We start from the raw sequence: 25,569 nt of genomic DNA on the forward strand, positions 1-25,569 counted from the left end.
TCTGGTCTACTCTATTGGGTTTGCCTGCTAATGGAGAATTAGTTTCATCTATAGAAGGAAACTAAGCTCAAAGGGGCCAGCAGGTGGGTGTATCCAGAGTTCCCAAACTGACATGCTAGAGCATGAGTTACCCAACCAGTTGAATTAAAATTGTAAACAGTTGCAAACAAACTTCTGCAGATGTTACTCATGTATGCTTCACACCCATAATTTGCAACTCAAGCAATGCCAATATTTATGTACTGTAAGTACTTAATTATGTTGCTATGGAATGTAACACTCCCCCTAAAATTCAGGCTCAGGATAAAGAGGTTTAATTCACTTAAAAGCATGGCTCTGGTTGAGACTTTACTCACCTATCAATGTCCTTGGCTACTGCAACCAGACAGTGATTTCAGTCCTTACAGTAAAAGCAGTGTTTAGAACCGCTGTTATACACAAAGTCAATGAGGTCAGTAATATTTTATTGCACTCAAAGTTTCAAGAACTGGAGTTTAGCATTAGGAGACAATGATCAAGTTTTCAAAACTACAACCATGGGTGACAGATCTGCTAAATACAGACTGGAAAAAATACTTGAGCTTTCTGGATCTGCTGAAATTTAATGATAGCACCTGCTGCTTCCTGAGTAACAGAGCTTTTTTTTTTGGCAGCTCAGTGTGATGCAGTGCCACAGCTCTGAAAATCACCTAACAGAAAATATTTCATGCTGTATCTGCTAGTTCCTACAAGAAAAAATAAATGGTGCTGAGACACTGAAGTAGCTCCAGAGACTTTTTTTTTTTTTTTTTAAGATCATTAGTTATTATCATCAGGCTAATACTTTCAGTTATTTTTTTTCCATTCCCAGAATGAGAATTCCCTTAAGATACAACTAAGATAAAGAGTCTAGATCTATATTTTAGAAGATAATTATAGAAGCTCTAATTACCATCAGAACAAGCTTTACAAGCTTTTTTAGTAACTCCATGTAACAGCCATATGATTAGTCAACACTGAAGTTTAAAATCTGAATCTCAATTACAGCAACATCTACTTCTAGGTCCTTTATATCACTACAGGGTCAAAAAAGCTGTTTCATTCTCAACTTTCCCACTTGAATAAAATTTATCCCCAACTGAGAATTTTCTAGAGTTGAAACCATTCTCCTTTATAGTATGATATTGCTGTAAAGCTTTTTCCTTGCCCCATAATTTCATAATATATAGATTCAAAATTAATTAGAACCATTTTCACATAAAATCTCAGGGATTTAAAGAATAAAAATTAAACAAGAAACACATGAAATGCAATCACAGAATAATATTTGTGGCATATAAACTTAAAAAACTTTCTGTATTTAGCAGAACACCCACAGTTGGTTTATGCTGTTAAAATATGTAACTGAAAACGTTACAGGCAAATTTGCACTTCCTGTACTTCTGTTTCTCAGTGTACTGTAACATGTTCACTGATAAGAAGCTGAATTTTAAAAAATGATTATTTCATCAGCAGAAGCTGAGGAACTTCCATCTCCAAGAAATACTATTTCAGTTGTGAAAACACCCTCCTCACTTATCTGACTTCAAACTGTGGAGGGAGGAGCTTCTCTTTCTGCCCAAAGTCAAAACAACAAGTGACACTTCTTTTTCAAAGGGCATCACAACTGACAGGACCTACTGGTCACCCGTTCTCCCACAAGAAAATACTCCCTAGCACATTTTGAGAACTAAACCAAATCTGTCATCCTTTCTCCACCCACAAATCCTTTTTTTAAATGAAAAATTGATATAACAACACAACTGGGGAGATAAATCTTCTGGTTCTGGAAGACCAAAAAAAAGGCATCTTGAAAAACTACTTTAAGTGAAACCATCATATAACACAAGTAATTAGTTACCTTCAGGAGGAATTATTAAAATTCCTTAGAAAAATAATTTTTAAAACTTCTTTGAACTGATGGACTCATGAGCACATTCTGAACACACATAAAAGACAGTTTCTATAATACCATGCCACTGCCAGGTCCTGCAAAACCTATGGAACTCCAAGGGAAAGCAGAAATACAAGCTCATTTCCCTCTTTCTCCTCCTGGAGCAGTTGGGGGTTGCAACGATGGTGAGACAGGGACTGCTGTCACCAGGTAACACAAACAAGTTATGCAAAAAGCTCATGAGAAGGCCTTAAGCATTAGAAATGGCTGTCCTGGACATTAGGGTCATAAAAGCTTCATTTAGTGGAGATAACATGGATCCCCCTATTGCGAACTTTCACCTGGTGGCTACACTCTCTTTTTGCTGTATGCACATTTTTAAAAACCTCAAAATACTGCATACCCAAAGTGACAGATAAACCACATTTCTGTAAGATCAAGAAAATGAATAAGCTCTTTTCATGCTATGAAAGGGCAAATTCATACTTAATATTACACAGTTGAGGAAGACTGGGGTGGGATTGGAGGCTGGTTTTTTTTTTCCAACTAAAAGAAAATCTCACTATACCAAATGCTATAAATGCACTTATCCTTATAAAGACTATACCAACGCCCAATTTCAAGTTTTAAGAAAAGTTCTATCTTATAATATGATAGATATTTCTTGGGAGAGCAAACAAAAGAGACCGAAAGAATTCCCCCCCAAAACACCAACAAACCACAAAGTAAAATACACAGAATTTACTGATGCTTTGTTTTAAAAATATCTCCAAGGAATGCACCTACATTCCAAGTCTGGTTCTCCATAGCAGTAATGTGAGCCTGAAAAGTGAACCTTCCAGTAATAAATACAAAAGTATTGCACTTGAATATTTTACTTTTCCAGAAATAATATTAAAGGCCAACATATGATCTCAAAAGCCCTGTTGCATATCTAAGAAGAAACATCAATACTGAGGAGTTCAGTAAAATAAGAACTTTGTATTGGTCTCAGCATTATTACTCACCCGCTTTGGCCCACTAAAAATCTTCCTGGTGTTTTCCTTAGATTTATCACCTTGTTTATTTGTGGATTTCTTATTGCCTTCAAGCACACCAGATGCATCCTCTGAAAACTCCAGATCTGTTAAAGGTAAATATAGACATGAAACAACCATTTTAAAAGCTGTTGAACTCCTAGAGCATTTCCTGCATCTGACAATTCCACACCAATAGCTTCTGACGTTACATAATGAACCATCAATATTCATCAGAAAAATCAGCCTTAATGCCAAGCACAGTCCTGGATGCAGCTCAGGCTTGCTGACTGGATTGCAGTAATATATAGAAGCATGACAAGGTGCACAATCAAAAATATTACAGCACCTCTTGCCCCCTGGGTAAACTGCAGGCCACTGCTTCCCATCCCATACCCCTTCAATCCCAGGGCACCTTTTACATGAACGTACTAATGGCTGGCTTACTGCTACAAACCTGAGCAGCAGAAGAATAAAGCAGGAGACTGGGCTCTTCAAAAGTGTGAGATTAAGAGATTTATAAGAACACACCACAATTACAGAAGAGAAGAATTGATCTTGCTTCACTTTTCACCAAGGCAGGCTGTAATTGCTTATTCTGCTGTGATCAGCTCAGGAAAGAGTCAGCTAGAAGGAACTGCTGACACGGCCCTTCAATGGATTTGATACTTGCATTACTACTGACTCCAGTACCCCATCCTGGACTGTAAATCTGCAATTCACTCAGCAAATTCCATTTTTGTCCTTAGTCGTTTTTTTTTAACTTGTGTTGCTTTATTTGAAACACTGTCCCTTGGAGACAAGGGAAGGGGTTTACTTGGCACAAACCAGAAATTACCACAAATTTCAAGATGGAAATAGAGACAGGCACAGAGAGGCACTGTTTCATCTGACAATCTGTTTAGAAAACCAAACTATTCCTGAAAAGCTTCTGCTATTTGAAAAGTGCACTGCAAGGACACAAGCAGGTAGGATGGGTTACTCTAATCCCAAATACATAGGACCAGCCAAGCTGGGTAAGAAGGCAAGCAAAGGCAAAGCAGGCAACCAAATTTCTAATGGCATTCTCAAGGATACAAAACTTGTCTGAGGAATAGAACTATTCTTAAAATAAAGCTCCAAATTTTCCCAAATTGCAGTAAATTTCAACAGGCTTGGCAGCACCAGGACTGGCAGGATGCCTGCTGCAAGGCATCTCCTGGAACCAGCCTTTCACTGGTTCATTTTACCCGACTGGTTTTCAGTGGGGTTGTGTCAGGTGAGCACAAGAGCCTACAAACACAGCATCAACAGCCCCTCTGAAAATAAGTGACTAACAGATGTTTGATAAAATTAGTGTAACTGTGGAAAAGTACTGCAGACCAATTTCTATTAACTTAAATAATACAAAACGAGTTCCAAATCTATGTAAATGACAACTTAGTTCTTGCTGAAGCCAATTTAAGGAGTAAAGTCAAATTGCTTTGATATATATCCTTATAAATCCTGAAATATTTCTGAAGAAGTCAGGCCCTAAATGCACTTCTCAAAGAAAGTCAAACCAAAAGAACTGGACCCTCCTATTGTAGATTAAAAGCTAAAAGGTAATTTACTTGACCACAGCCAGTACAAATATGCAAGTCTTCCTAGAAATATAAAATATTTCACCCACCAAATGAGAACAGTAACTTGTGTCCAGTGGTAAGACTTGGACTGGCATTGCCTTCACTAATGATTAACAATGCTCTGGGATCAACTAAGCCACAATTTCTACACCTTAAATTTCCTTGTTTGAATTCTATTCCTATGTGATTCTGAACTATCCCGTTTAAATTAGTTGATTTTAAATTCAAAGAAACTTCTTGATAAAAAAAATTCAATTTCTACTTACAATAGGATAATTCTGCATTTTCTGATGTTGCTAGCACATCAAACACTTACTAGCTTTGTAACCAAAACTGAATTTATCTGTTTTGCAATTTTTCCTGCACTAACAATATTGTTCCTGTAGTCTTTAATGCTTTCTTAAATTTCATTTGTCAAAACATTTAAAAATGTATTGTTAAACTAACTTTCCCTCTGTGAACTACTAGACTAGAAGGAAGTCTTTATAATGTTCCATTACAAAAATTTCATCAGATGTTTTAAATTAAAGTTTTAAAATCTGTTTCATAAAAATACACCTAGATTATGGCAAGTAACCAAATCAGTATTATGGCAAAGTAAGGCTGTGACAGAAAGCATCAAGTTTCTTGAAAAACTGATTATGCCATGTAACATTCTTTATGCACAGAACACCAAAATCAGTCTTGAGATTTTCCAGGGCTGAAATTCAGAGAGGCAGTCTGGCATTTCACCTGTTAACCTGGGACAGGAACACTGGATTTTTATCTGGGCCTTTATTCATTAGAACAAAGAAAGAACAGCACATACAGAACTCAGGTAGCATTAGCACCTCTCAGTACTGTTCAACGTTTCAGGACAGAGTTTTATTGTGCAAGATGTTAAAGCTGTTTCTCAGGCTTGGAGTCAAAGCTGGCATTTTTTATGAATGGTCACATTTTTCCAGTATGCAAAGACAATACCTTAGAGCAATATCATATTTTACTGCAACTTCAGGTTTAGATCCAGAAGTTCTTGAGAAATTCTCAGGCTCAGCATCACTATATTTAAGGACTCTTATCATGGTTGTTCTGAGCGATCATGATAGTCAAAATTTGCAAAGGTCTGAGAGAAAATAGTGTGAACTTCAGCAAAGGTTCCCACAAATTTTAGGGCACCATCAGACTCCCTATTTTCATAATCTGTACTATAGGGCATCACCCTTTCAAATTTCAGAAAAAAACCTGCAAGCCAAATCTCACCTGCCAACAGCAGCACAAAAGAATCAAACGAGCTAAGGAGATGCAAAATAAAGGGGAAGCATCTCCCAGCAGAAGGACTGAAAGATAGCTCTTACCTGAAGTGGAGAAGCACATTAAGAACTAACAAAACATAAATTTACATTCCCCTGTGCCATGGAAATCTATTAGGAAAATATTTCAGAGAAAACATCTGTGATACCTGGGAGTATAAAGGCCTGCTTGGTGAATGCAGTGCCAAATGCAAAGTGTGGATATTTTGAGACTTCTGAGGACAGCTGCTGAAAGGATTAATTGATGGGTCAGCATCTCAGCTGCATTAACTGTAAAAGCAAATTTTTCCCTTGGAATAAATGGCTGAACAAGAAGTCATTAAAGACAGGGACTAAGAGTACTTCTTAAGCAGCCCTCTAAGATAAACCCATTTTCCAAAGAGGCTGGAACCCAAGTGTCTCATCATAAGTAAATTTTATGAAAACAAATCATGGGGTTTTTTGTTTGAAAACAATCTTCTTGTACAACATCAGTATTCATTTGTTCCTTTCAAATCCACAAAAAAAAAAACCTCTAGTGGTGACATTTAGTTTGATTAAAAGGCTTACAGAAAATTCTGGTTTTAGAAACAGCTATAATTAGAACAGAGAAATGAACATTTTTTCCTCTGAAATTTTATTTCTGGATTATATTAGCAGAAGCTATTTGTAGGAAAAAAACCCCAGCTTCTCCAACATTTGCAAAGCTAGATTGAAACCCTCTCTTCCTATCACAACGAAATACATCTGGCCAAAGCCTTAAAATGCAACAACTTCAGTGAGTTGATAAAAATTCTCACGCTTCATGCTCCAAAATGGAGGACCAGAATGTTCCGTAGAACAGTGGCAGTGTTTTGAAATATTTATTCCAACACAAGTGATTCTCTGGTATTAGATTTTTCTAAACAGAAGAGCTAAAAGCAACTTTCCAAAGGTATTCCTTTTGTTCTTCACCAGTACACAGGACCCAGCCTACCACCAAGCAAGACTCATTTTGCAAAGGATTTTAACCACCAGAACTTGCTCAGCAGCTGCCACGTCCACAGTTTTACTCATATATATGTGTGTGAGTATACACACACCCTGCTTCTCAACCTGTACAGCAGGAGATACCTAAAAACTGAAAACAAGAGCAGAAACAAATATGCAGAGATCCTCCCAAAGCCAGTTATCTAACTGGCACTCAATGGGTCCCCACAGCCTCTCCCTTGAGTAATGCATCCTCAGATAAGAGGGAGCCTGAGAAAGGTCCAAACTGCCTACAGACACATTCAAAACTAGAAAAAACTATTTCCCATTTCTTAAGAGCTACTTAAATGCGCGCACTCAGCTCTGCAATTGTGGGCTGATCTGGAGGCTCTGTGGGAGGATACCTGCCTTCCAGGCATAGATGCTTGTGCTCAACACACCAAAAAGGTACGAATCTTCTACTGGAAAAGAAAAAAGCCCACTACCTCTGGCAAGAGATCAAGGGGTATAACACACACTTCAAGAGAGATATGGAACACCAGACAGGACCACAGGAGAAGTAAGTTTAGCTGTTAGATTTCAAGTGAGTTTAACTGTTAGGTTTCCAAATCAGTATTGTTATCATCCAAATCAGTATTGTTGGACAAATTCCTACAAACACTACAAAAAGAACAAAACACTGAAGTCAATTAAAATTAAATGTCACCCATGTATTTCAAAAAAGTTCTACTGACCTGCATTAGTGCTGAGCTGGCTATCCTGGGAACAGTTTTCATTGCCATCAGAGGTTGACTGTAGTGAAGCAGATGGTACAGCTCTACTTCGCTTTTTGTTGGCCTTCCTTTCTGCTACCTGCCACTCTTCATCTTCGTCCTCACTTTCACTTAAGTCATCAAACCCAAAGTACTTGATTTTGTAATTGGAACTCCCAGAACTTCTAGAGGCGCCTTCATCTCCCCCTCCCTCGTCTTGATCATCAAACCCAAAAAACTCTAATTTGACATCCTTCTTGGATTTGGTATTGCTTGGTCGGAACCTGGTTGTAGTTTTTGTGGTGGCCATGTCTGCCTTTTTCCTCAGGCGCCCAGCTTCGCCCAGGTCAGTGGGGGCTGCTGAGGTGAATTCATCCATGCGCTCCATGGTGTCCTGGATGGTGACATTGCAAACTGACAAGCAAGATGGGTGGAGAACAGTATAGTCTCTAGTCCGTCCAACCGTCCCTCTAAAACTGGTCCCACTACTTAAAGAAACTTTTTTTCCTGCATTCAGACCATCATTATTTGACTCATTGTTTGCTTTGGATAAAGACTGACTAGTGCCATCCATTAGCTTGTCAAAATTTGTTGCCCCCTGCAGTTTTGCTTTGTTGGATCGACAATATGTCCTACAGTTGCTTGGCCTAGGAATAGTTTGCACAAGTTCTTCACTAATGGCTTCCTTTGGATTTTCACTATCTTCTTTATCACACTCCTCATCCTTGCTCTTCACCTCTGAGAGATGTTCATTGTCAAAAGCTAATATATACTCTCCAGTTCTGGTGTCTTCAGTTTCATCCTCCCATTCATACAAGTGAGTTCTTAGTGGCCCCTTGGTCTGAGATGTTTCTGATGCAGAATCTACTGGTTTTCCTACGCGGGAGTCCCAAGAATCAGGCAAGTCCTTGGCTTCAGTGTTGCATCCAGAAGTGTCTGTGGTCTCAGCATTGGTTTTATTACTGTCTCCAGCACTGTCATAGATGAAATGACTGTTCCCATTATCTTCTTTCAGGTTCTGGATTTTATCTACAAGAAAAGATATATTTATTACTAAAACAGAATATTGAAAAAATAGTCACCCATGTGGGCAACTTTGGAAAGTTACAATATAACAAAACACATTCAGTGATCATTGACAAAAAAATTAGAGGTCTTTATCCACCTGGTTTATACTTTTTAAGCCCTCCAGTTTAAAGGTTTTGCTATGATAAAGTCTTCTTGTAATGTCTACCAAAAAAAACCCTGTGAAGTGTCACTCTGAAAATATGTGCATCATGTAAAAGACAGTGGTAAACCCGAAATACAACCACTTATTCACCAAGGCAAATTACAGAAAAAAGGAGAAACTTAGTGGTGAAATTTTCAGAAAAGACTACTACTGAACTTGACACACAAGTGACTTACAGTGAATAACTAGAGATAAAGAACAACTACAAACTGTCTATTATGTAAGGAAATAATTTCCTTCTTGTACCCTGAATAAAACAGCAAACAACTTGAACTGTCATTTCATTTTGCTGCTCTAAATGAAAATATTTGGACTTACAAAAGAAATATAAAAATGCAGTTGTCATCACAAATTTTAATTTTATCGCTTCTGAAATTCAGGCTTATGCAACGAATTTCTGCATCTCTGGAGAAGAGCTGCTGCCAAAAGTTATTCTTGCACTTCTCCAACCCATAGGCACACTCACATCCTACACTGTCCCGGAGAAAAAGGTCCACTATAAGAAGTTAGTTTTTGTAAGGTTTGTTTCCAGCCAACCAGCACCCACACAACATCAATGCCAGGAAGTAATGCAAGTATTAAGTCTTCCACCTGCTGCCCTCTGAACTGGTGGGGAAACCATACCCTTTGTTTTCCCCGAATACCAACAAAAGCAGGGTGGATTTGGTACCAGAGTTTCATGATGATCTGCATCTGCCAACCTCTGTTGACATCACATACACACAGACACCCAGCAATATAAGAAGCTTATTTCCATGAAATAAGAATTTCTTGGAAATTTCTGAGACAGTATCAGCAAGCACAGGAACCCAGGTGCCTGCCGTTACTACCGGCCCTGAAATGGCTGCCTGGGCCAGGAGAAGCAAGATAAGAAGTCTGACAAAGAAGAGTAGCACATGATGGGATAAACTGAATAATACACAGAAGCAACTGGGACAGGGCCAAGTGACAACAGAAATGCTAGAAGAGAACGTGCTTAGAAGACACGTGCAGAACACTACAGTAATAAAAGGAGTTTCACTGGCAGAATGCAACCCCAAAGGTTCAAGTTTTTTAGGCAGCAAAGGCTTCCTAAACTCATCAGTAAAATGAAGGGCCAAAGCATCTCTTTAGCACTAGTCCTGACCTCATTAAATTTCATCAGCTTCCATTTACCCAAGCGGCAAAGAAGTTTCACAGCACTGACCAGAAGATTTCAAGATGAGGGAAACAACCATCAGCACTGTTTCAGGGACTTTGGCTCACTTGTTTTCAAATTAAAATGGCATCATCTAAATGCCATCCTTGCACATATGTTTTACAGAAGAACTTTAAGGTACTGAAAATTCTAGTAGAAGAAATGGCTACCAAATCCAGTTTTGCAGGAAATTGATTTAATCCCTGCTAAAATTCCTCAGGGAAGCAGGACAAGTAATATCTGAGAAACTGCATCTAAGTTTTTTGGAGTCCTGCTGAGATCTGTCACAGAAGTTATACATACTCAGCTAGAAATAAAATAAGGTTTTCACAGAATATATGAAATGCAAAAGTCAAAGCTAAATTCCTCAAAGAACAAGGAACCCTAACCCTGCCATCTCTATGATGCAATCTTGGTTATTATTCTTCAGTATCAATGTTATACAAGCAATATTGTCATTCCCATTTCAACTTCAATCTCATGTTTGCCATAATCCAAGAGGCACAACCAAAATGAATTTTTCTGTAATCAAGGAGGGGGTTTGACAGTGTACAGTATGTTCCTTTCTCCCATATGTTTAATATTATTCTGAAGCTGAAGACTACCACAACACTCTAGGCATGAAAAACAGCTAATTAAATCTAAAACATTTTCAGACTTCCTTGCTAAAATACACTGTTTTGCAGCCTCACCACTGCTGTTCCATATCTAAGGGAACTTCTTTCTCCTCATGTAAATGTGATCAGAATCAATTTCTCCAGTCAGCTTGGCGGACTAATAAATAACAAATCCATTGCAGCCCAGTCAAATGGCTTTATTGATGCTTGGTTTACTATACTCCCAAGAAATGTTACCAGGCAAAGAGCACTAACAGCTCTTTATGGTCACAGCAGGACTTGTGTAGCCTTTGTGTAACCCATCACATCAGCAGCTTTGAACCTTGAGTTGTCTGACAAGATTCTGTAAGTGATACAGAATTGAGATACAACAAAGTGTTGTATCTCAATTTTACCTTTCAGTTCCTAATTTAATACAGCACACCAAGATACTCCTAAACAGCAAAAAAAGTGGCAGTTAACCTCCCCCTTGATTCTGGGGCACCAAAATTTTAAAAACACACAGTACTTCAAAAGTCTTAGTAACTGCACCAGGGAGGTTTTTCCACCTCCAATAATAAGCAAGGCTGATGGAAAATGGAACCACTGAACTCTTCAGTGTACACCAGGCAGAATTCTGGCTTTAAAACTGGATCATCACAATGCATTACTGGAAAACTAAGCAGTGACATTTAGAGAAATACTTCCTCTAGAGATCCTTTGTCAAGCCACTGTTCTCATCCCATCAGTGGGTCAATAGCTGTCAGCCTGAACCTTCAATATCAGAAAGTACTGCTAATCACTTCCTAATTGCCCAAAGGTGTACAGGAACTGTAATTCCAATAACCCTGATTTTTAAAATTACAGTATTTATTGGCAGCAACTACTACAGTAGAATCTAGCATGGCTGTAGGAAAAAAAAAAATATGAGAAAATGAACTAATTGTGAATTATTAAATATTCTGTAGTCCAAGAGAGACATGGAACTTGTCCTCCTATTTTTAACTGCAATTAGGTTTTTTGGGGGCTCAAATACCAGAATAACTCTCCCAAGTAATTTAAAATCAGCAACAGCATAACCCCCTCCCCAAGTATAAACACTGTATTCCTAGGAACCATATCAATGTTCTGTGGTAATCATGATTTATTTTCTGTTTCGATCACTAAAAGTTGCTTTATTTCATGCTCTAGTTTATGTCACTTAACAAGACAGATGTCTTCAGCATTGCTGATAAATTTAAAAAAAAAAGCCAAAGTAAAACTTAAGACTCTTTCCCATAAAATGACATGTTTTCACACACACACAGATGCATATTACTAAATCTGTAAAACTATATTTAAGTGATGATGATTATTGTTCCAAGTAACCTTAGTCAAGCTACTACTAGAGAAAAAAATTCAATTTCAGACAACGCAAGATAGTAAATTTACGTAAGGCAATAAAGTTTACACTCTTCTATAATATATACAGATACATGCAAACACTCAAACAGCAGGAATGCTACAGAGTTGTCAAAAGCCCACTGCTTTTTCACTAACAAACCTGAAAACATGTAAGAAATATACATCTATACCTACATGGAAAACCTAAGACAGACTAGATGGATATAAAGATAACTTTCTGTTCCAATCCTATTTTAAAAAAACACTATAAGTACTTGTTAGATGGAACAAATGTTACTCTATACATTCAACAATAAATGCCTCATGACTACCACAGATAGCCAGTGGTACTACCTCCTCCTTTTTCATTTTTAAGATCATGGACAAAATGAAGAATGCAACTCTATGATTAAAAAGCTCACTTTTTTTGAAAAAGAGAAATTAATTTTTTTAGAGATAAGAAACCCTACATCCTTCAGCTCAACATCTGACAATTCTGACATGAAAATGTCTCACATTTCAATTTAATTTGTTCTTTAAGTACCTATAACAGTAAAAGTTTGACAGAAGAAACACTTCAGTTCGGAGAAAAGATAAAAAACTCTCTCCACCAAATAGTGAAGCTACGAGTTAACAATTCATACCCTGATTCTTCAGGTACAGCATATATCAAAATGGAATCCAAACCAAAATAAAGTAATCCTTTAGGAAACCAAACATTCTTCTGGACAAGAAAATCAAGCAATCATAGCATCCCTCCTCCAGCCTAGTCCCTGTTTCACTTTTCTTTCATTTCCATTTAACTTACAAGGCTAAGTGAGTGGGGCTCCAAGTCTGCAAACATCATTTTCAGCTCTGTAAAAACCAAATCATCATTAACAGTCTAACACTAATTGCTTACAGTCAAACATTACATGTTTTAGTTAACTATTCAGTGGTAGAGCTGCAGAACCTTATTTGCTATTTTTATGTTAGTTGGAGCATAAAGCAGGATCTTGGGCTGTGAGAACAAGGCCTCCTGCTGTAAATTTCTACCCTGAACAGATGCAGGGCTCCCAGGGCAAAGCTGCCCCACAACTCAACCATCATCCCCCGCAGCCTCCTCAACAGCAGCCTGTGGCTGGGCAGGGGACAGCACCAACCGCGGCTCACGCACCGCGACATGTGCCAGCTCCATGTGGCTGCTCGGCCCTCCCTGCTGCCTTCCGAGGGATTAGAGTCCCAGCTAAAACCTCCTCTGCCTTTCCACCACGCAGGCAGCAGGGAGGCAAGAGCACAGATGGCACCTGAAACAGCACCGTGCCTTTGAGATCTCTCTTTACCACACCAAGTTTGATCAAAACCAGTTGAATAGCACAAATGTTAGGACAAAACTGAAGAACACAAAAGGACAATCAATATTACTCTTGGTATTATCACATATGCAAAATAAAGGCAGGTGGGACAATGCCAATATTACATTCTTGATTTCTCTTCCAATAGACACCAAGACATGGTGGCAAGAAAACTAAACATCAAGAATCGTAGGCAGGGCCCTCTGAGCGCCCCCCCCCCCCCCCCCCCCCCCCCGCCCCGCTACTGAGGGCACATACAATTAACAGGCTACAGCTCAGGAACAGATCCTGACACAGGATGGAGGGAACGGCTTGTTAAGCTCATTATGAGCCACTGCTCTGCCTGATGTCCCTGAGCACTTGGAAACATTTATTACGGCTCCATTACACCATCACCGACGTTCTCAAGCATAAAGCTACCTCACCTCAGTCTGCAACTTTCAGCTGACCAGCTAAAGGAAAGGTGCTTATATCACACTCCTCATTTCCAGAGAGACAGCCCAACTGAGACACACAGAGTGTCATCTCTGGTTTGGTCAGAAAACCAGGAACTGCAGAGAAGTCATGCTTCTTTCCAAATCAGAGAACAAATTTCATTATGCATGGGAAATGAAATGTTTTGATTGGTAAGGAGAAAAGGCTGCAGACTAAACTCCTTTGATCTATTTTCTGTCTATGACTGAAGAACTGGAAAACTATCCATTAATGCCTACCCCATCTTGAAAAGCAATGCCTCTTAGCCGGTATGAACAGAAGACAGAAGATGTGACTCCCAATACTAGTTTCATGGTTGACAATCTCTAAAACAGCTAAAATTACAGAACCACATCCACAGCTATGATTACAAATTCTTAAGAAACAGAATTCCCAACAAGTCTGTATGCAGATGAGACAGACACTGTTTGATTCTTTGCAGATGTTTTAAGTGGCACCTTATTTTGCAGGAAAAAGGTCACAGAAAACCCTAAAGTGGTGAGAATTAATTTACTGCCATGACAGCACTATTTTCCTTAAGAATCATTTGCTTGTATGGTTTCCTTTTCCAGCACCCTGAATATCAAAATTCTAAGGCAATTGATATAAAAAATTAATTTCTTTCTTACACAGTCTTAACTAATGACACTACGACTCCATTTCAGTTAGGTATTCTTTTAAACATGAGACAGAAGACACCTCAGACATCTCTTCTGCTCTCAAATCACCTGGATGCATCTGTCAGTCTGGTAACACACTGTTCAGCATCTCCAACAGACCATTATTTTCATTCCCTGAGCCTAACAAGATTTTCATGTTTTCAAAACATGCTGCTGGCACAACATTCCCCACTGCCTTGGCTCCAGTCTGGGAAAGGCTGAACCCTACCCACAGTGTTATTGCTTCCAACCCTGCACCCCTGTTTCAGCCATACAAGTAATTCCTCATTTACTTTTTTGCACTGGGAAGATGTGCTACCAGGAGGCATTCTGAGAAGTTGTGTCATGATTGTACACTTGGCAGCCAGTGTACAACTTTCTAAAATGTACTTGTATTTTTAAAAGGAAGTAGAAGCCTTTCACAGGGGTGCAGGCTGACATGGCCACCTTCCCTCTTGCACAGAAAATATTCACTGAACTAATCCCTTGCCTTTAGCTCAGGCAATATTTTCAATGGTATGACAAGTAGGTTTTTGAAGTAGCAACTGTCTTACCCTCTCTTCTTCTAGTTCTTTGGCTAGCAATCACTAGGTATTTTGCTCTCTCTCATCTTTCATTGCACCTGACCACCGCATCTCTCAATACCACCTTCAAATCCATCTGTACATGCGTACCTGGCACAAAAACCAGGCACAATGAGCTCAGCACAACTGCCTTCCCAACTAACCTTCAGGGGAAAAAACATAATAGGCAGAAGTGCTGCTACACTTGGTAGTATAAGAGTTGTCAGAACCTGAAATGTGCTCACCTCTCATGGAAAGTCCAATGAAAGAGACACATTCCTCCTCACTCCAAGCTCAGAAGGGCATATGTTGCTCAGAGCAGCAAGAAAAAGCCAAACATAAACAACTAAGTGTCATGGGCAACACGAGGGGCTCACACCCACCAGAAATACCTGTTTCCACCAGCTTTTCTAGGATGAGCTGCTATGGGAACAAATTAAAGCACTCTATAACACAGCAACATTAACAACTGTCAAAACAAATGTATACTTCGGCTAAGTCAGTCTGAATTGAGACAGTACTCATGAATATGATGAAACTTTTTCATAAATACAGAAGCAGTTTCTTAAATGAAAAGATGAACTAAGTTTGAAACTGAAGAACATTTTCCATCCAATTAGTAAGACTGCAGCAGTTTGAGTGTGAAATAGCTTCCCTTACCTACTGGTTTCTGCTTGCCTGCATGCTTTGGCCCACTTGAGAGGTGTGCAACGTAACAGGGATTTTTTTCTTCCACAAGCAATGACCAACTGTTTTCAATGCAAAGTTATTTCCACTTTTTAACCATGAAAACTAAGAAGCAGTTAAAAGTACGATCTTTTAAAAACTGTTCATTGTACAAGGCTATGAAGAAAGAATGATTTTCTAAGTAAGGATTGCAAAATTTACTCTAGTATAGGAAAGGGGAATTATAGATTAAGGGAAGAAAGTTCCCTGTACTCTGTGCATGGACATACACATTGCAAAGAGTCATGAAATGCCCAGTCGTCAGGAAAAATATCAGATTCTCTCCTAAACACTGGGGTATTTTTCTGTATCGTCATTTTAGCAAGCAAGTATTAACACTGAGATTTAAACAGAATTTCAACAATTTCAGACTTTTGAAAAACACCCCAGGAAAAAACCAACAGGTGACCACTAAAGAAGTAGGAGAGAAAAAAAAAATAAAAAAGAGAGAACAATATTTGCATCAGTTTTAACGTGGGCTTCTGATACAGCAACAAAACTCTGTGTGTAAGGGGAAAGGGGATATCTTCAAAAGGGGAAAACTTACCAAAAAGCAACTAAAGAAGAGAGGACCTGTGGATAAACCCCAGCTATCCACACACCCATCATAACTACTACCATCCAAACAAACCTCAAAACACTGAAATTCTCTGAGCACACATTTTCTGGCAGACCTCTCCCCTTCTCTGCTATCAGTTTCTTAATGCTTTGACCCAACCAGAGCACAGCTGCAGTTCTTTTTAATCATGGCTGCTGCCAGCTGTCTCCTAAGTCTGCCAAATGCTCAAGTCTCATTCAGGTTCCCCCAACTCTGCTCCATTTTTGGATGGAAAATGACTAAACTGAAATTCTTTCTCACAAATACTACTCTCAAAAACTCTGCGGAGGAGGGAAGATATTACTCTGGTAAAAGTATTATTTTCAATGTCCATGTCGGTGTTAAACACAAAACAAGTTTAAAAACAATTTGAAAGGAATTCCCTGACCAGTCTGGTGGACAAATGCAATTATGTAACAAACGTGCACTTGGGAAGTTGAAACTGAACTCTAAAGATAGGGCTCCCCACCCACATAAGGAGGATGCAGAGGCTTTGCAGAGAGTCACTAAGGTACTACCAAGATAGTATGTCAGGAACAGACTTGATGACTTAAACCATCTCCTTCCTCAAGGGCATCCATTTTCTGCAATTTACTCTCTGTACTCTGTGCTTTTCCAGCAACCAACCACAACTAGATTCTGCACCCTGGGCCAAGACACAGCTGAGCACAGCCATATCCCTGCGCTCCTGCACTACAGAAGCACACGTTCTTAAGAACTACACTTGGCATTTTGATTTGCTACCTGTAAGTACACTGGTCCCAAGTGAAAAATGAGGGCATTAAGAACTATCTAGAAAAACAAAAGAATCAAACAGCAGTCAGACAAATGTTCTCTTAAAGCACAAAGACCAAAACTACTGCCAGAGCAAAACCTGTTTCAATACCAGTACACAGGAACAAATGATGAGGAATAGCTGTTTTCATTATTGCTCTAAATGTTAAGGGGAAAGAAAATAATTTGTTCTTTTAATCATAAAGAGCCTCCTCAAAAGTCACTGCCAACACAATAACCACAAAATCCATACTTAACATTATAACACAGCAGAATGGGACACAACTCTTACACCATTCTGTAGTCTGGAAAAATATTTTAAGACATTCTATTTCTCCACAGCAAGCAAAACACATTTTCAAGAAATAAATTAATAGGCTCTAAAACAAACCAGACATAATCCATGGCCAATTAAAATACTTCTCCCCTAATGCATGATTAAATACATTTTTTTTTACTTAGAATTAATGCAGAAAAGGAATATTCTCTCATAGTCCATAAACCAGAAAATGAAGTATGTAGAGATGACAAACATCTCTCAACCCAAGTGCCTTCTCTGATGAAGAGTATCAACCCCTTCAACAGACCCTCTGAAGGCCTGAGTTACAGAGCTCAGCACTGTGCACAAAAGCAAAAGCCAGCAGATCATCATAGCATCCAGAGTCAAAATGCAAGCTCACACTACAATGCCAAAAGTATTTCCATAAACTGAAATACCCAGTGTAGGCAAACTAGCTGTCCAAAGTGAAACATACTGATACACTAATATAACTATGATATGCCATAGCAACTCCCAAAATTCATCAAACTTTGACATTAATTTTCATCTGAAAAACCATACTACATTAATTCAACGTACAAGCTAGCAAATATTCTAAAAGAGCAAACGTACAAACTTTGCTCTGCAAGGCCATGCTTTTATACCAAAGCTTGTGTAAAATACTATTTGGGTTTATGCCTTACAGGACAAGTTTAACAGTTAAAAAAAAGAAATCCCACCAGACTGTTTCAAAAATCCAAATATTGTTCTGAAGGTTTTTACCTTACCCTACTGTAAGACTGCCTCAAAAAACCCTCATTTTCTAAGTAGCTGCATTTTTCCTTTATATGAATTACCAGCGTGGTATTTTTCTAATGACACAACTTACTTTCCAGCTACCAAGTTCTCCCTACCTCAGGTCTCCAATAGTGACCTAACAGTAACTATTAATACTATAGTAGTCTTTCATTGTTTCAAATTTACCTAAACCCCTATCTGCAAATTACCTGCTACATACAGGATTACTCATAGACACTCTTCAGACAGTATTAAGTCTTGATCAAGCAACATTAGGGTGAGATTATGAGAAGCTTTCCACATTAAGAGCTTCTCAAAGCCTTTAAAATGAGATTGTTACAAGCACTAGCTGAAGGCTATTAAAAAAAAAAAAAAGCAAGTTCTACCATTTTACCATTTTAAATCAAAGACACAGATCCTCAACTGTGTTACACTGCTGCACAACTACTAAAACAAATCCCCAAACTGCTTTTTAATACCAAACATTAGCTAAAATTAACTGACATTGCATCACCTTCATTTTAATGTGCAGAAAAATGGCCACTGAGGCAGGATAATACAGTTGGATCAGAATTAACTGTACCTCTCAGTTTGTGCATAGCCATAGTAAGTCACTTTTTCAACTCAGTCTAACTCTTAGCATTATCTTCACCTATGTTAAGAATTAAGACACAACAATGGCTCAGGCACTCTGGGAGTCCTCACACCTTTACTCATGCACTGTTTAGGCAGTATGAGAAGGACTAGCAAATTGCACTTTAAAAAAAATTAATAAGCACTTTCTTCAACATCAGTACCAACACAGCCTAGTTTCCCACAGCCAGAGATACAGTGCTGTATGTGGGTTAAGGTTGAGCTCACATTGCAGTCTTCCTTACACTGGGAATATTAATGCTCCTCTACCTGCCTGCTTTCCCTCCCAGCCCCCACCCCTTCCTTTCCTCATCAGAAATAGTCAAGCTTGTTGTCTCAAGGATCTCTAAGCCCTTTGGACATATCTGGTTGAACCTGGTTCAAGAATCACCAGGAAGGGAAAAATTATTATAGGGAGGGCAAGGACATGTAAGCAGTTGAGGTACATACACTATCACACTCCTCCCAAGTCCCTTCATCCTTCAGAACCCTATCCCAAATCAATCAAATTAACTCTCTAGTTTTGAAAGAGCCTCCCCATTAAACTTTACTAAACAGTCACTACCAACAAAGAAGCCTTTGAAGTACCTACATTTACACTGGCTGACTATACACCACTATCTCTAATTGCTCAGTGTGCTGAGCAACGTCCTCAGAGACAACTTTTATTTATTTTGGATCTGTTTACACACAAGCATAACAGCAGCTTAAACAATCCAAGTTTTACTTACACTAACTGACAAAAAGAAACACTACCACCAAGACTGTAGTCTTTAAATAAGGGTAAGGAAACCAAAGACCCTCTGAAGATGCTCTGCAAAGATTCCTTTGCAGCTGAATTTCATTTCTGAAGAAAAATATGAAAAGTGGTTTTATCTTCATTTGACTGGGTGTCAACAGAATGTAATAGACTCTGAAAGAACAGAACCATCAGATCAAGATACAGCTTGTCCTTCACTACTTCTGGCTGAACTGCCAGAATCAGTAACAAATACTTCAGAAAATCTTGCAGAACAGAACTCCTTCAGCAAACTGTTGTTTAAGTAACCTCCCCTCTGCATTCAGAACACCACCACACTTAAAAGCTAGAAGGACTTATCCACCAAGATTCATCAGCTTCCTCCTGTTCAGAGCTGTGTATTTATGAGATACACACTATTGTCTAGCAAGGAGTTCTAAAATTTAAATAAGTGAGTTTTTCTGTGCTAAATACTGTATTTTATGATTTTCCACAGGACTGGAATCAGGAAGCACCAATGAAACTGCTCAAGTCTGTTCCTCTTGGCCTTTCACACATGAATTTTCAGAACTCTATCACATTTTCTCCCCACACCTCTCACTTTCTTTTCCAACCTGAAAAATACTGTTCCGACAGAGGCTGCCTTCAAGGAAACCATTTCACTGTAAAACCTGTTGTACTACAATCTCTCTATAAAACCAAGGAAACTCACTATTTCTTCCCCTTAGAAATACTGGGAGATGAACTTACTCCATTTCTTATGAAAACTATATTCAAATTTTAAAATCCCCTAATTTTTATTTCCAGTCTGAGGATGAATCATAGTTAAAGACAGCTGCTGAAAATCATATGAAAGCAAGAAATATTTTAGCAGCAAAGATAAAGAGCAAGATCAAAAGACAATTGAACATCTTACAAATGCAGCTCAAACTATAGCTCAAATCAGCATTTCCTAGATTTTCTTGAATTAGATCCCTATCATATATATAAAAAATAACTGAACTGTGACTATCTTCTACTATTCGGTATCTTCTTGCTCACTGCATTAACAACTGAACAAGTCCACTCAAATTTCTAATCCCTGGGTTAACTATATTTGAGAAATCAAAGTTATATAAATTCTTCTCATTAAAACTGATTTTGCTAACCCAGAGCAAGTCAGTAGGTGTCATCTTCATCTAGGTTCATCTAATGTGATCTTCTACCCAATTATAGAAGCTGTGGTTTAATCAGCCCATTATACAAAAACCTCTCATGAGATGTAACAACATCTGATCTTTTCCAAGAATGAACTGAAGAAAATTACAGTGCTGTTCAGCTCCATGGGCCCTGTGAACTCCCCTCTGAAAAGTGTTAAGCTATCTTACAAACACTCCAGAGCGCAAAAACACCTCTAAAAGGAAGTCTGACAGAATGCAGTTTCACAGCTCTGAAGTTTTTTAAGCACACACTGATACAGTTGTGCTAATTACAAACAGAAAATGTTTGTGCAGCTGAAGTTCAGAAAACTACTTTTCCTGCCCAAATAATCAAAGCATGGCCTAAGCTGTATCTGCCCCTTCATGGCTGTAAACACATACCCACACTAAATTCTACTACTACTAACTCATCACTATTCAAAATAAGTGTTTAAAAACCACAAATGCACTCAGCAATTTTAGAAAAGGAACATTATTATTCCATTTTATGGAATACCTGGACTAAGTGGACTAACATACCGCCCTGAAGCTAAAGCACTGTACCTCCATCTGCAGAGACACAGATTCCAGCACCAAAGACCTCAGAGCAGTGTGTACAACACAGAATGCTCCTTAGTGCTTTTGGTTAAATAGTGTATACTCTACCACTGTTTACAATTAAGAATTGCCCTACAGTTTTATCAGAATACTTAAAAATCCCTTGAAAACACAAAGTCTAAAGGGAGATCAGCAAAAATCAGAGGAAACCAGAAGTATATGGACAGTTGAGCAAACAAACCTGCAGTTATAAGTTTAGCACTGCTGCTCTTGCATTCTCCATCTTCCACACTTTTGCTTGTGCTCTTTTCTTTCAAGAGAGGAACAGTAGTGTCAAAAGGTATGCACTTCCTGGAGGCAACATTTTCTCCACTGTCTGGCTGATTAATTCTGCTGTTTGCTTCAAGTAGAGGAGTGAAGTCCTCAGACTGAGCAGCTTCACCAGGTTCCAGCTGAGAAGAGCTTTTAACCTGTGAGACATTCTTTGAAGACACAGGAAGAGATTCTTCATCACTGTCAAATCCAAATGGATCCTCTGTTATCTCATCTTCAACTCTGGGTTTCTTAGGAACTTCAGAAATATCTGGTTTGACACTGGGCCTCTTCTGTCCTAATTTGGCCATGAAGGTGGTTTCTCCCCATTTTGTACTAAGGGTGGTCCGTTTGTTGGAAAACACTTCATCAAACTTGGAACTGCCATTTCCCCCTTTCCGGCTGTAGGTCTTTCCAAATCGGGATGTCATTTTGGCTCCTGTTTCATATTCTCTATTGTGAAAGAAAGAAGAAACATCAATTCATCACCTCTCTAGTACAAGTGATTGTTACTTCCACCCTTTATTTGGCCTACAAGCACCAGGCACGTACATTGCATACAACCAACAGATCCATCATCTGCTTCCTTCTAGACTCATTCATTCACATGTGACTGTCATTAGGACAAAGGTTCTGCACTACACACTCACTAAAATAAATCAAAATTCAGATACTTGCACATTTATAAACCAAAGGCAGAATGAATCCTTAAGAAAAATCTTCTAAGAATGCTATTTCTTTGCTCTAATTTTATATTTTCAAGTATAGAAGGCACTTTCATAAAACAACTCAGCAGTATTTTCACCACATCTGCACATGCAGCTCCCTCCTAGTGTCCAATAGCACAGCATGGCATAAAAAAATCTCTTGCCAGTTAAATACAAAACCTGTCAGAATATTTCACATTGCTGTCAATGTATTTTAAGTATTAATTAATCACAATGATGACAACTCCATCCCATGTTCATCTCTCAGACTCATCTAACAAGTGTTTTACTTGGTAACATAATGCGGTCAGGACTGGTGCACAGCAATCCCCCACAAGTACATCTGATTCATCAAGGGACAGAACAGAGACACTGCTCAATCCACTTCTAAGAACACAGAGGACACCTTCAGCAGACCCATGCGAACTGTAACTGTTCACTGGCTCTTACAAGCACAACCACTCCACTGCTTGCTCAGAAGAACAGAAGTGTAAGAGTAATAGATTAAACAGGAACACATTTAAGACTTCCTTACATGTGGTGTTGTTCTACTTTTGTTTAACTCAAGAAGGAAGACAGACCACCTGGGGGATTTTTACCCAAAAACAAATACTCCAACTACTGGACAAATGACAACACAAACCCCAAACCCTCATATCTGTTTTGTGAACTACTATTTCTCTCTTTTTTGCCCAAACATGGATAGGAAATTGCAATTCTTTATAGTCAGCCTGAATCTAATCAAGTCCATCTTTCTCTCTGAAACATCTCTCCATAATGGAAAAAAGTCTGCTAAAAAAGACAGTTATTTAAGCTACAGAATCTAAGAAATCTAACTTTTGAAATGTTAACTAACTTCATATAAAGTATACAAAAAATGGCAGGTAAAATAATTTTTAGGGGACTTATCGTGATCTATTTGTTAAATACAACTGTTTTTATTATTAGTCCCCGAATACGTGACATATTGTATTTCCTATTTTAGTTTTCATCTCAACACTCACAGTTTCTCAACCTGAAATGTCAGTTTTGCATCTACCAAAACTGCCAGACTGGTTTCCAGAAATGTTCCTCTATCACTTCATTCTAGCAAGACTGCCTCACTGATAATAGTCTCCCTCTACTAGATCAGGCCAACCTTCACTTACCATAGGAACCAAGCAATTCATGGGGAGAAAATTCATGGAGAACACATTAAATGAATTAAAATGATCACGTTTGAATGTCAGAAATTTACCAGGTGGATAGTGACGCAATGCAGAAGAGCAGCAGGAACACCCACTTTGGGAAAGGCTCTTTTCCCCTGTGGCGCAGCTGAGGGAAGGTGAAGGTAGGTACTTATCTGCTGAGCAGAACTCTGCTGCAAAAGCCCACTCTTCAGAGGGCTCCTGCCTGCTCCTAGGAAACAGGGCTCTTTAACCCCACTCCTCTTTTCCCCACACGCATCACTGCCAAACTTATTTTTTCTGCCCCTGTAGGAAGCTCTAATTTTCTATTTTCTATCTAAGCATAGTTTAAAAAGCAAACTGCAAACTAAATCTAAATTACCAGTTTTGTTTTGCTGATGCTTGTAAATATTTGTAACAGCAACCAAAATATTTTAGACCAGAGCAGCCAAATTTTTGAGCTGTAGAAGCTAAAGTAAAGTATTTATTAACATCTCAGTTTCTAAGAACTTACAGTAAACAAAAAAACATTTCACTCACCACTAGCACATTTTCCTCCCCTAAACCCTCAAGACTCAAGTAAGTATTAGTTAAAATAAGCATTGTAAGAAGTACTCAAGTATTTTTGATACTACATTCCCAACCTATGCAAAGATAATGAAAGATTTAAATTATGGCCTGTGGCTTGCAGTTCCAAAGAGAAGATTCCTGTAGTCAAGAGGAGTAAATCTTCAGAAAGTAAACCACATTTTCTTATTTATATATTTTAAAATTAGGATCATCTCATAAGAAGTTTTAAATCAAAATATCAAAACCCAAATTAATACTCGATACAACGTGCATAGGTTAAAAGATTAATATTAGGAAAATATAAATACACTATGCTATATACTTGTATCTTAGATTTAATAACATAAAGAGGTGCCTTCTTACACGAGAGCATCAACAGAAGAGGATTTTTACTCTTTACTTACAATTTTCTCTTGATTTTTCACTCAGAGGGAAATAAAATACTTGCTCAATTTCTGTTTCCAACCCCTTCCTCCCTCACCTGCATTGTGCTGCACCATTTGGAGCAGAGCAAGCAACGTAAGTAGGTATAAAAACCGAAAACGCAGTTGTCCCTCATTTCCCAGCGCTAACTCGGCGGACCAGCTGGAGACAAAAAGCCCAGTAATTCCCCAGGAAGCCCATCAGCCACCCCTACTCATCGCTCCTCTCTACACCGCTCCTCTTACATAATCAAAGGAAAGAAAAATAGGTTAAATGCACGGAGGCAGAAGGAGCTGATGAAATCCCACGGTGACAGTTTCTTTTTTCCTCCCTCCCCCTGCGGCGGGGGGGGGTGGGGGGTGTGCGAGCGGAACCGGGTCACCCCACCGCTCCCTGATGTCATTTCCCCTCCCGCCCGGCCGCCTCCCCCGCCCCGCCGCACCACCGGCCCACATTACACAAGTGCCCGGGGCAGCCGCGGCCCGGCCGGGCGGCGCGGCCCACGGAGCCGCACCCCCCCCCCCCCCCCCCCCGCGCTTCACCCCCGAGCGAACTCCCGCCCCACAACTTCGCGCCGGGCCGGGGGCGGCGGCCCCGCACGCCCCTCCAGGCGGGACAGCGCCGGGGGCCGCGGCGGCGGCTCCTTCTCGCGGGGTGCAGGTCCCGCTCCGCCGCCCGCGCGGCCCCCGCCGCCCCCTTACCCAGCACCCACCTCGGCGTCAGCGGTGGCGGCGGGTGCCGGGCGCGGGCCCGGCCGATGTGGCTCCGGCCGCGGGTTCGGGCCGCCGAAGCGCCGCTTGAGAAAGGCGCTCAGCCTGCGGGACGCCTCCGCCCCTCCGGCAGCGGGACCCTCTCGGGGTGTCGCGGGCGTCAGGGCCCCCGGCGCCGCCTCCTCCGGCGCCGCTTCCTCCGCGCCGGGATTATCGCCGCGCTCGGGACGGGCCCCGGGACCATCTCTCCGCCATTTGCCCCCACTCCTTCCTGCCGTCACCGCGCGCGCCCCGCCCCCCGCCGCCGCGGCCAATCGCCGCGCGCCTCGCTCGGCCGCCCGCGCCGCCTCCGCGCCTGCGCCTTGCCGCGCGGGGCCCGGCGGGAGTTGTAGTTTGCGGCGCGGCGCGGGCGCCGCAGGGCCCGGGCCCGGGCCCGGCCCCGGTCCCGGAGCCGGTCCCGGAGCCGGTCCCGGAGCCGGC

The 25,569-nt window shown here is 40.0% G+C and overlaps 1 protein-coding gene across 3 annotated transcripts in view; it reads right to left on the minus strand.

Annotated features, from left to right (window-relative positions):
- Window positions 1-25,360, minus strand: part of WAPL (WAPL cohesin release factor) — a 62,292-nt gene extending 36,932 nt beyond the window's left edge. For 2 of the 3 annotated variants that reach the window (XM_084210506.1, XM_084210505.1), the window contains exons 1-4: window positions 25,092-25,360; window positions 21,443-21,966; window positions 7,504-8,550; window positions 2,920-3,035 (exon numbers count right to left, since the gene is read on the minus strand). In XM_084210506.1, coding sequence (XP_084066632.1) covers window positions 2,920-3,035; window positions 7,504-8,550; window positions 21,443-21,944 — 1,665 coding nt within the window. In that variant the 5' untranslated portion in view covers window positions 21,945-21,966; window positions 25,092-25,360. Of the gene's footprint in view, window positions 1-2,919; window positions 3,036-7,503; window positions 8,551-21,442; window positions 21,967-25,091 lie in introns of those variants that run through there. The other variant, XM_084210507.1, reaches the window with a different exon arrangement.
- Between the last annotated feature and the right edge of the window lie 209 nt (window positions 25,361-25,569).

The sequence above is a fragment of the Fringilla coelebs genome, assembly GCF_963513975.1.
Source record: "Fringilla coelebs genome assembly, chromosome: 8".
NCBI lineage: Eukaryota > Metazoa > Chordata > Aves > Passeriformes > Fringillidae > Fringilla > Fringilla coelebs.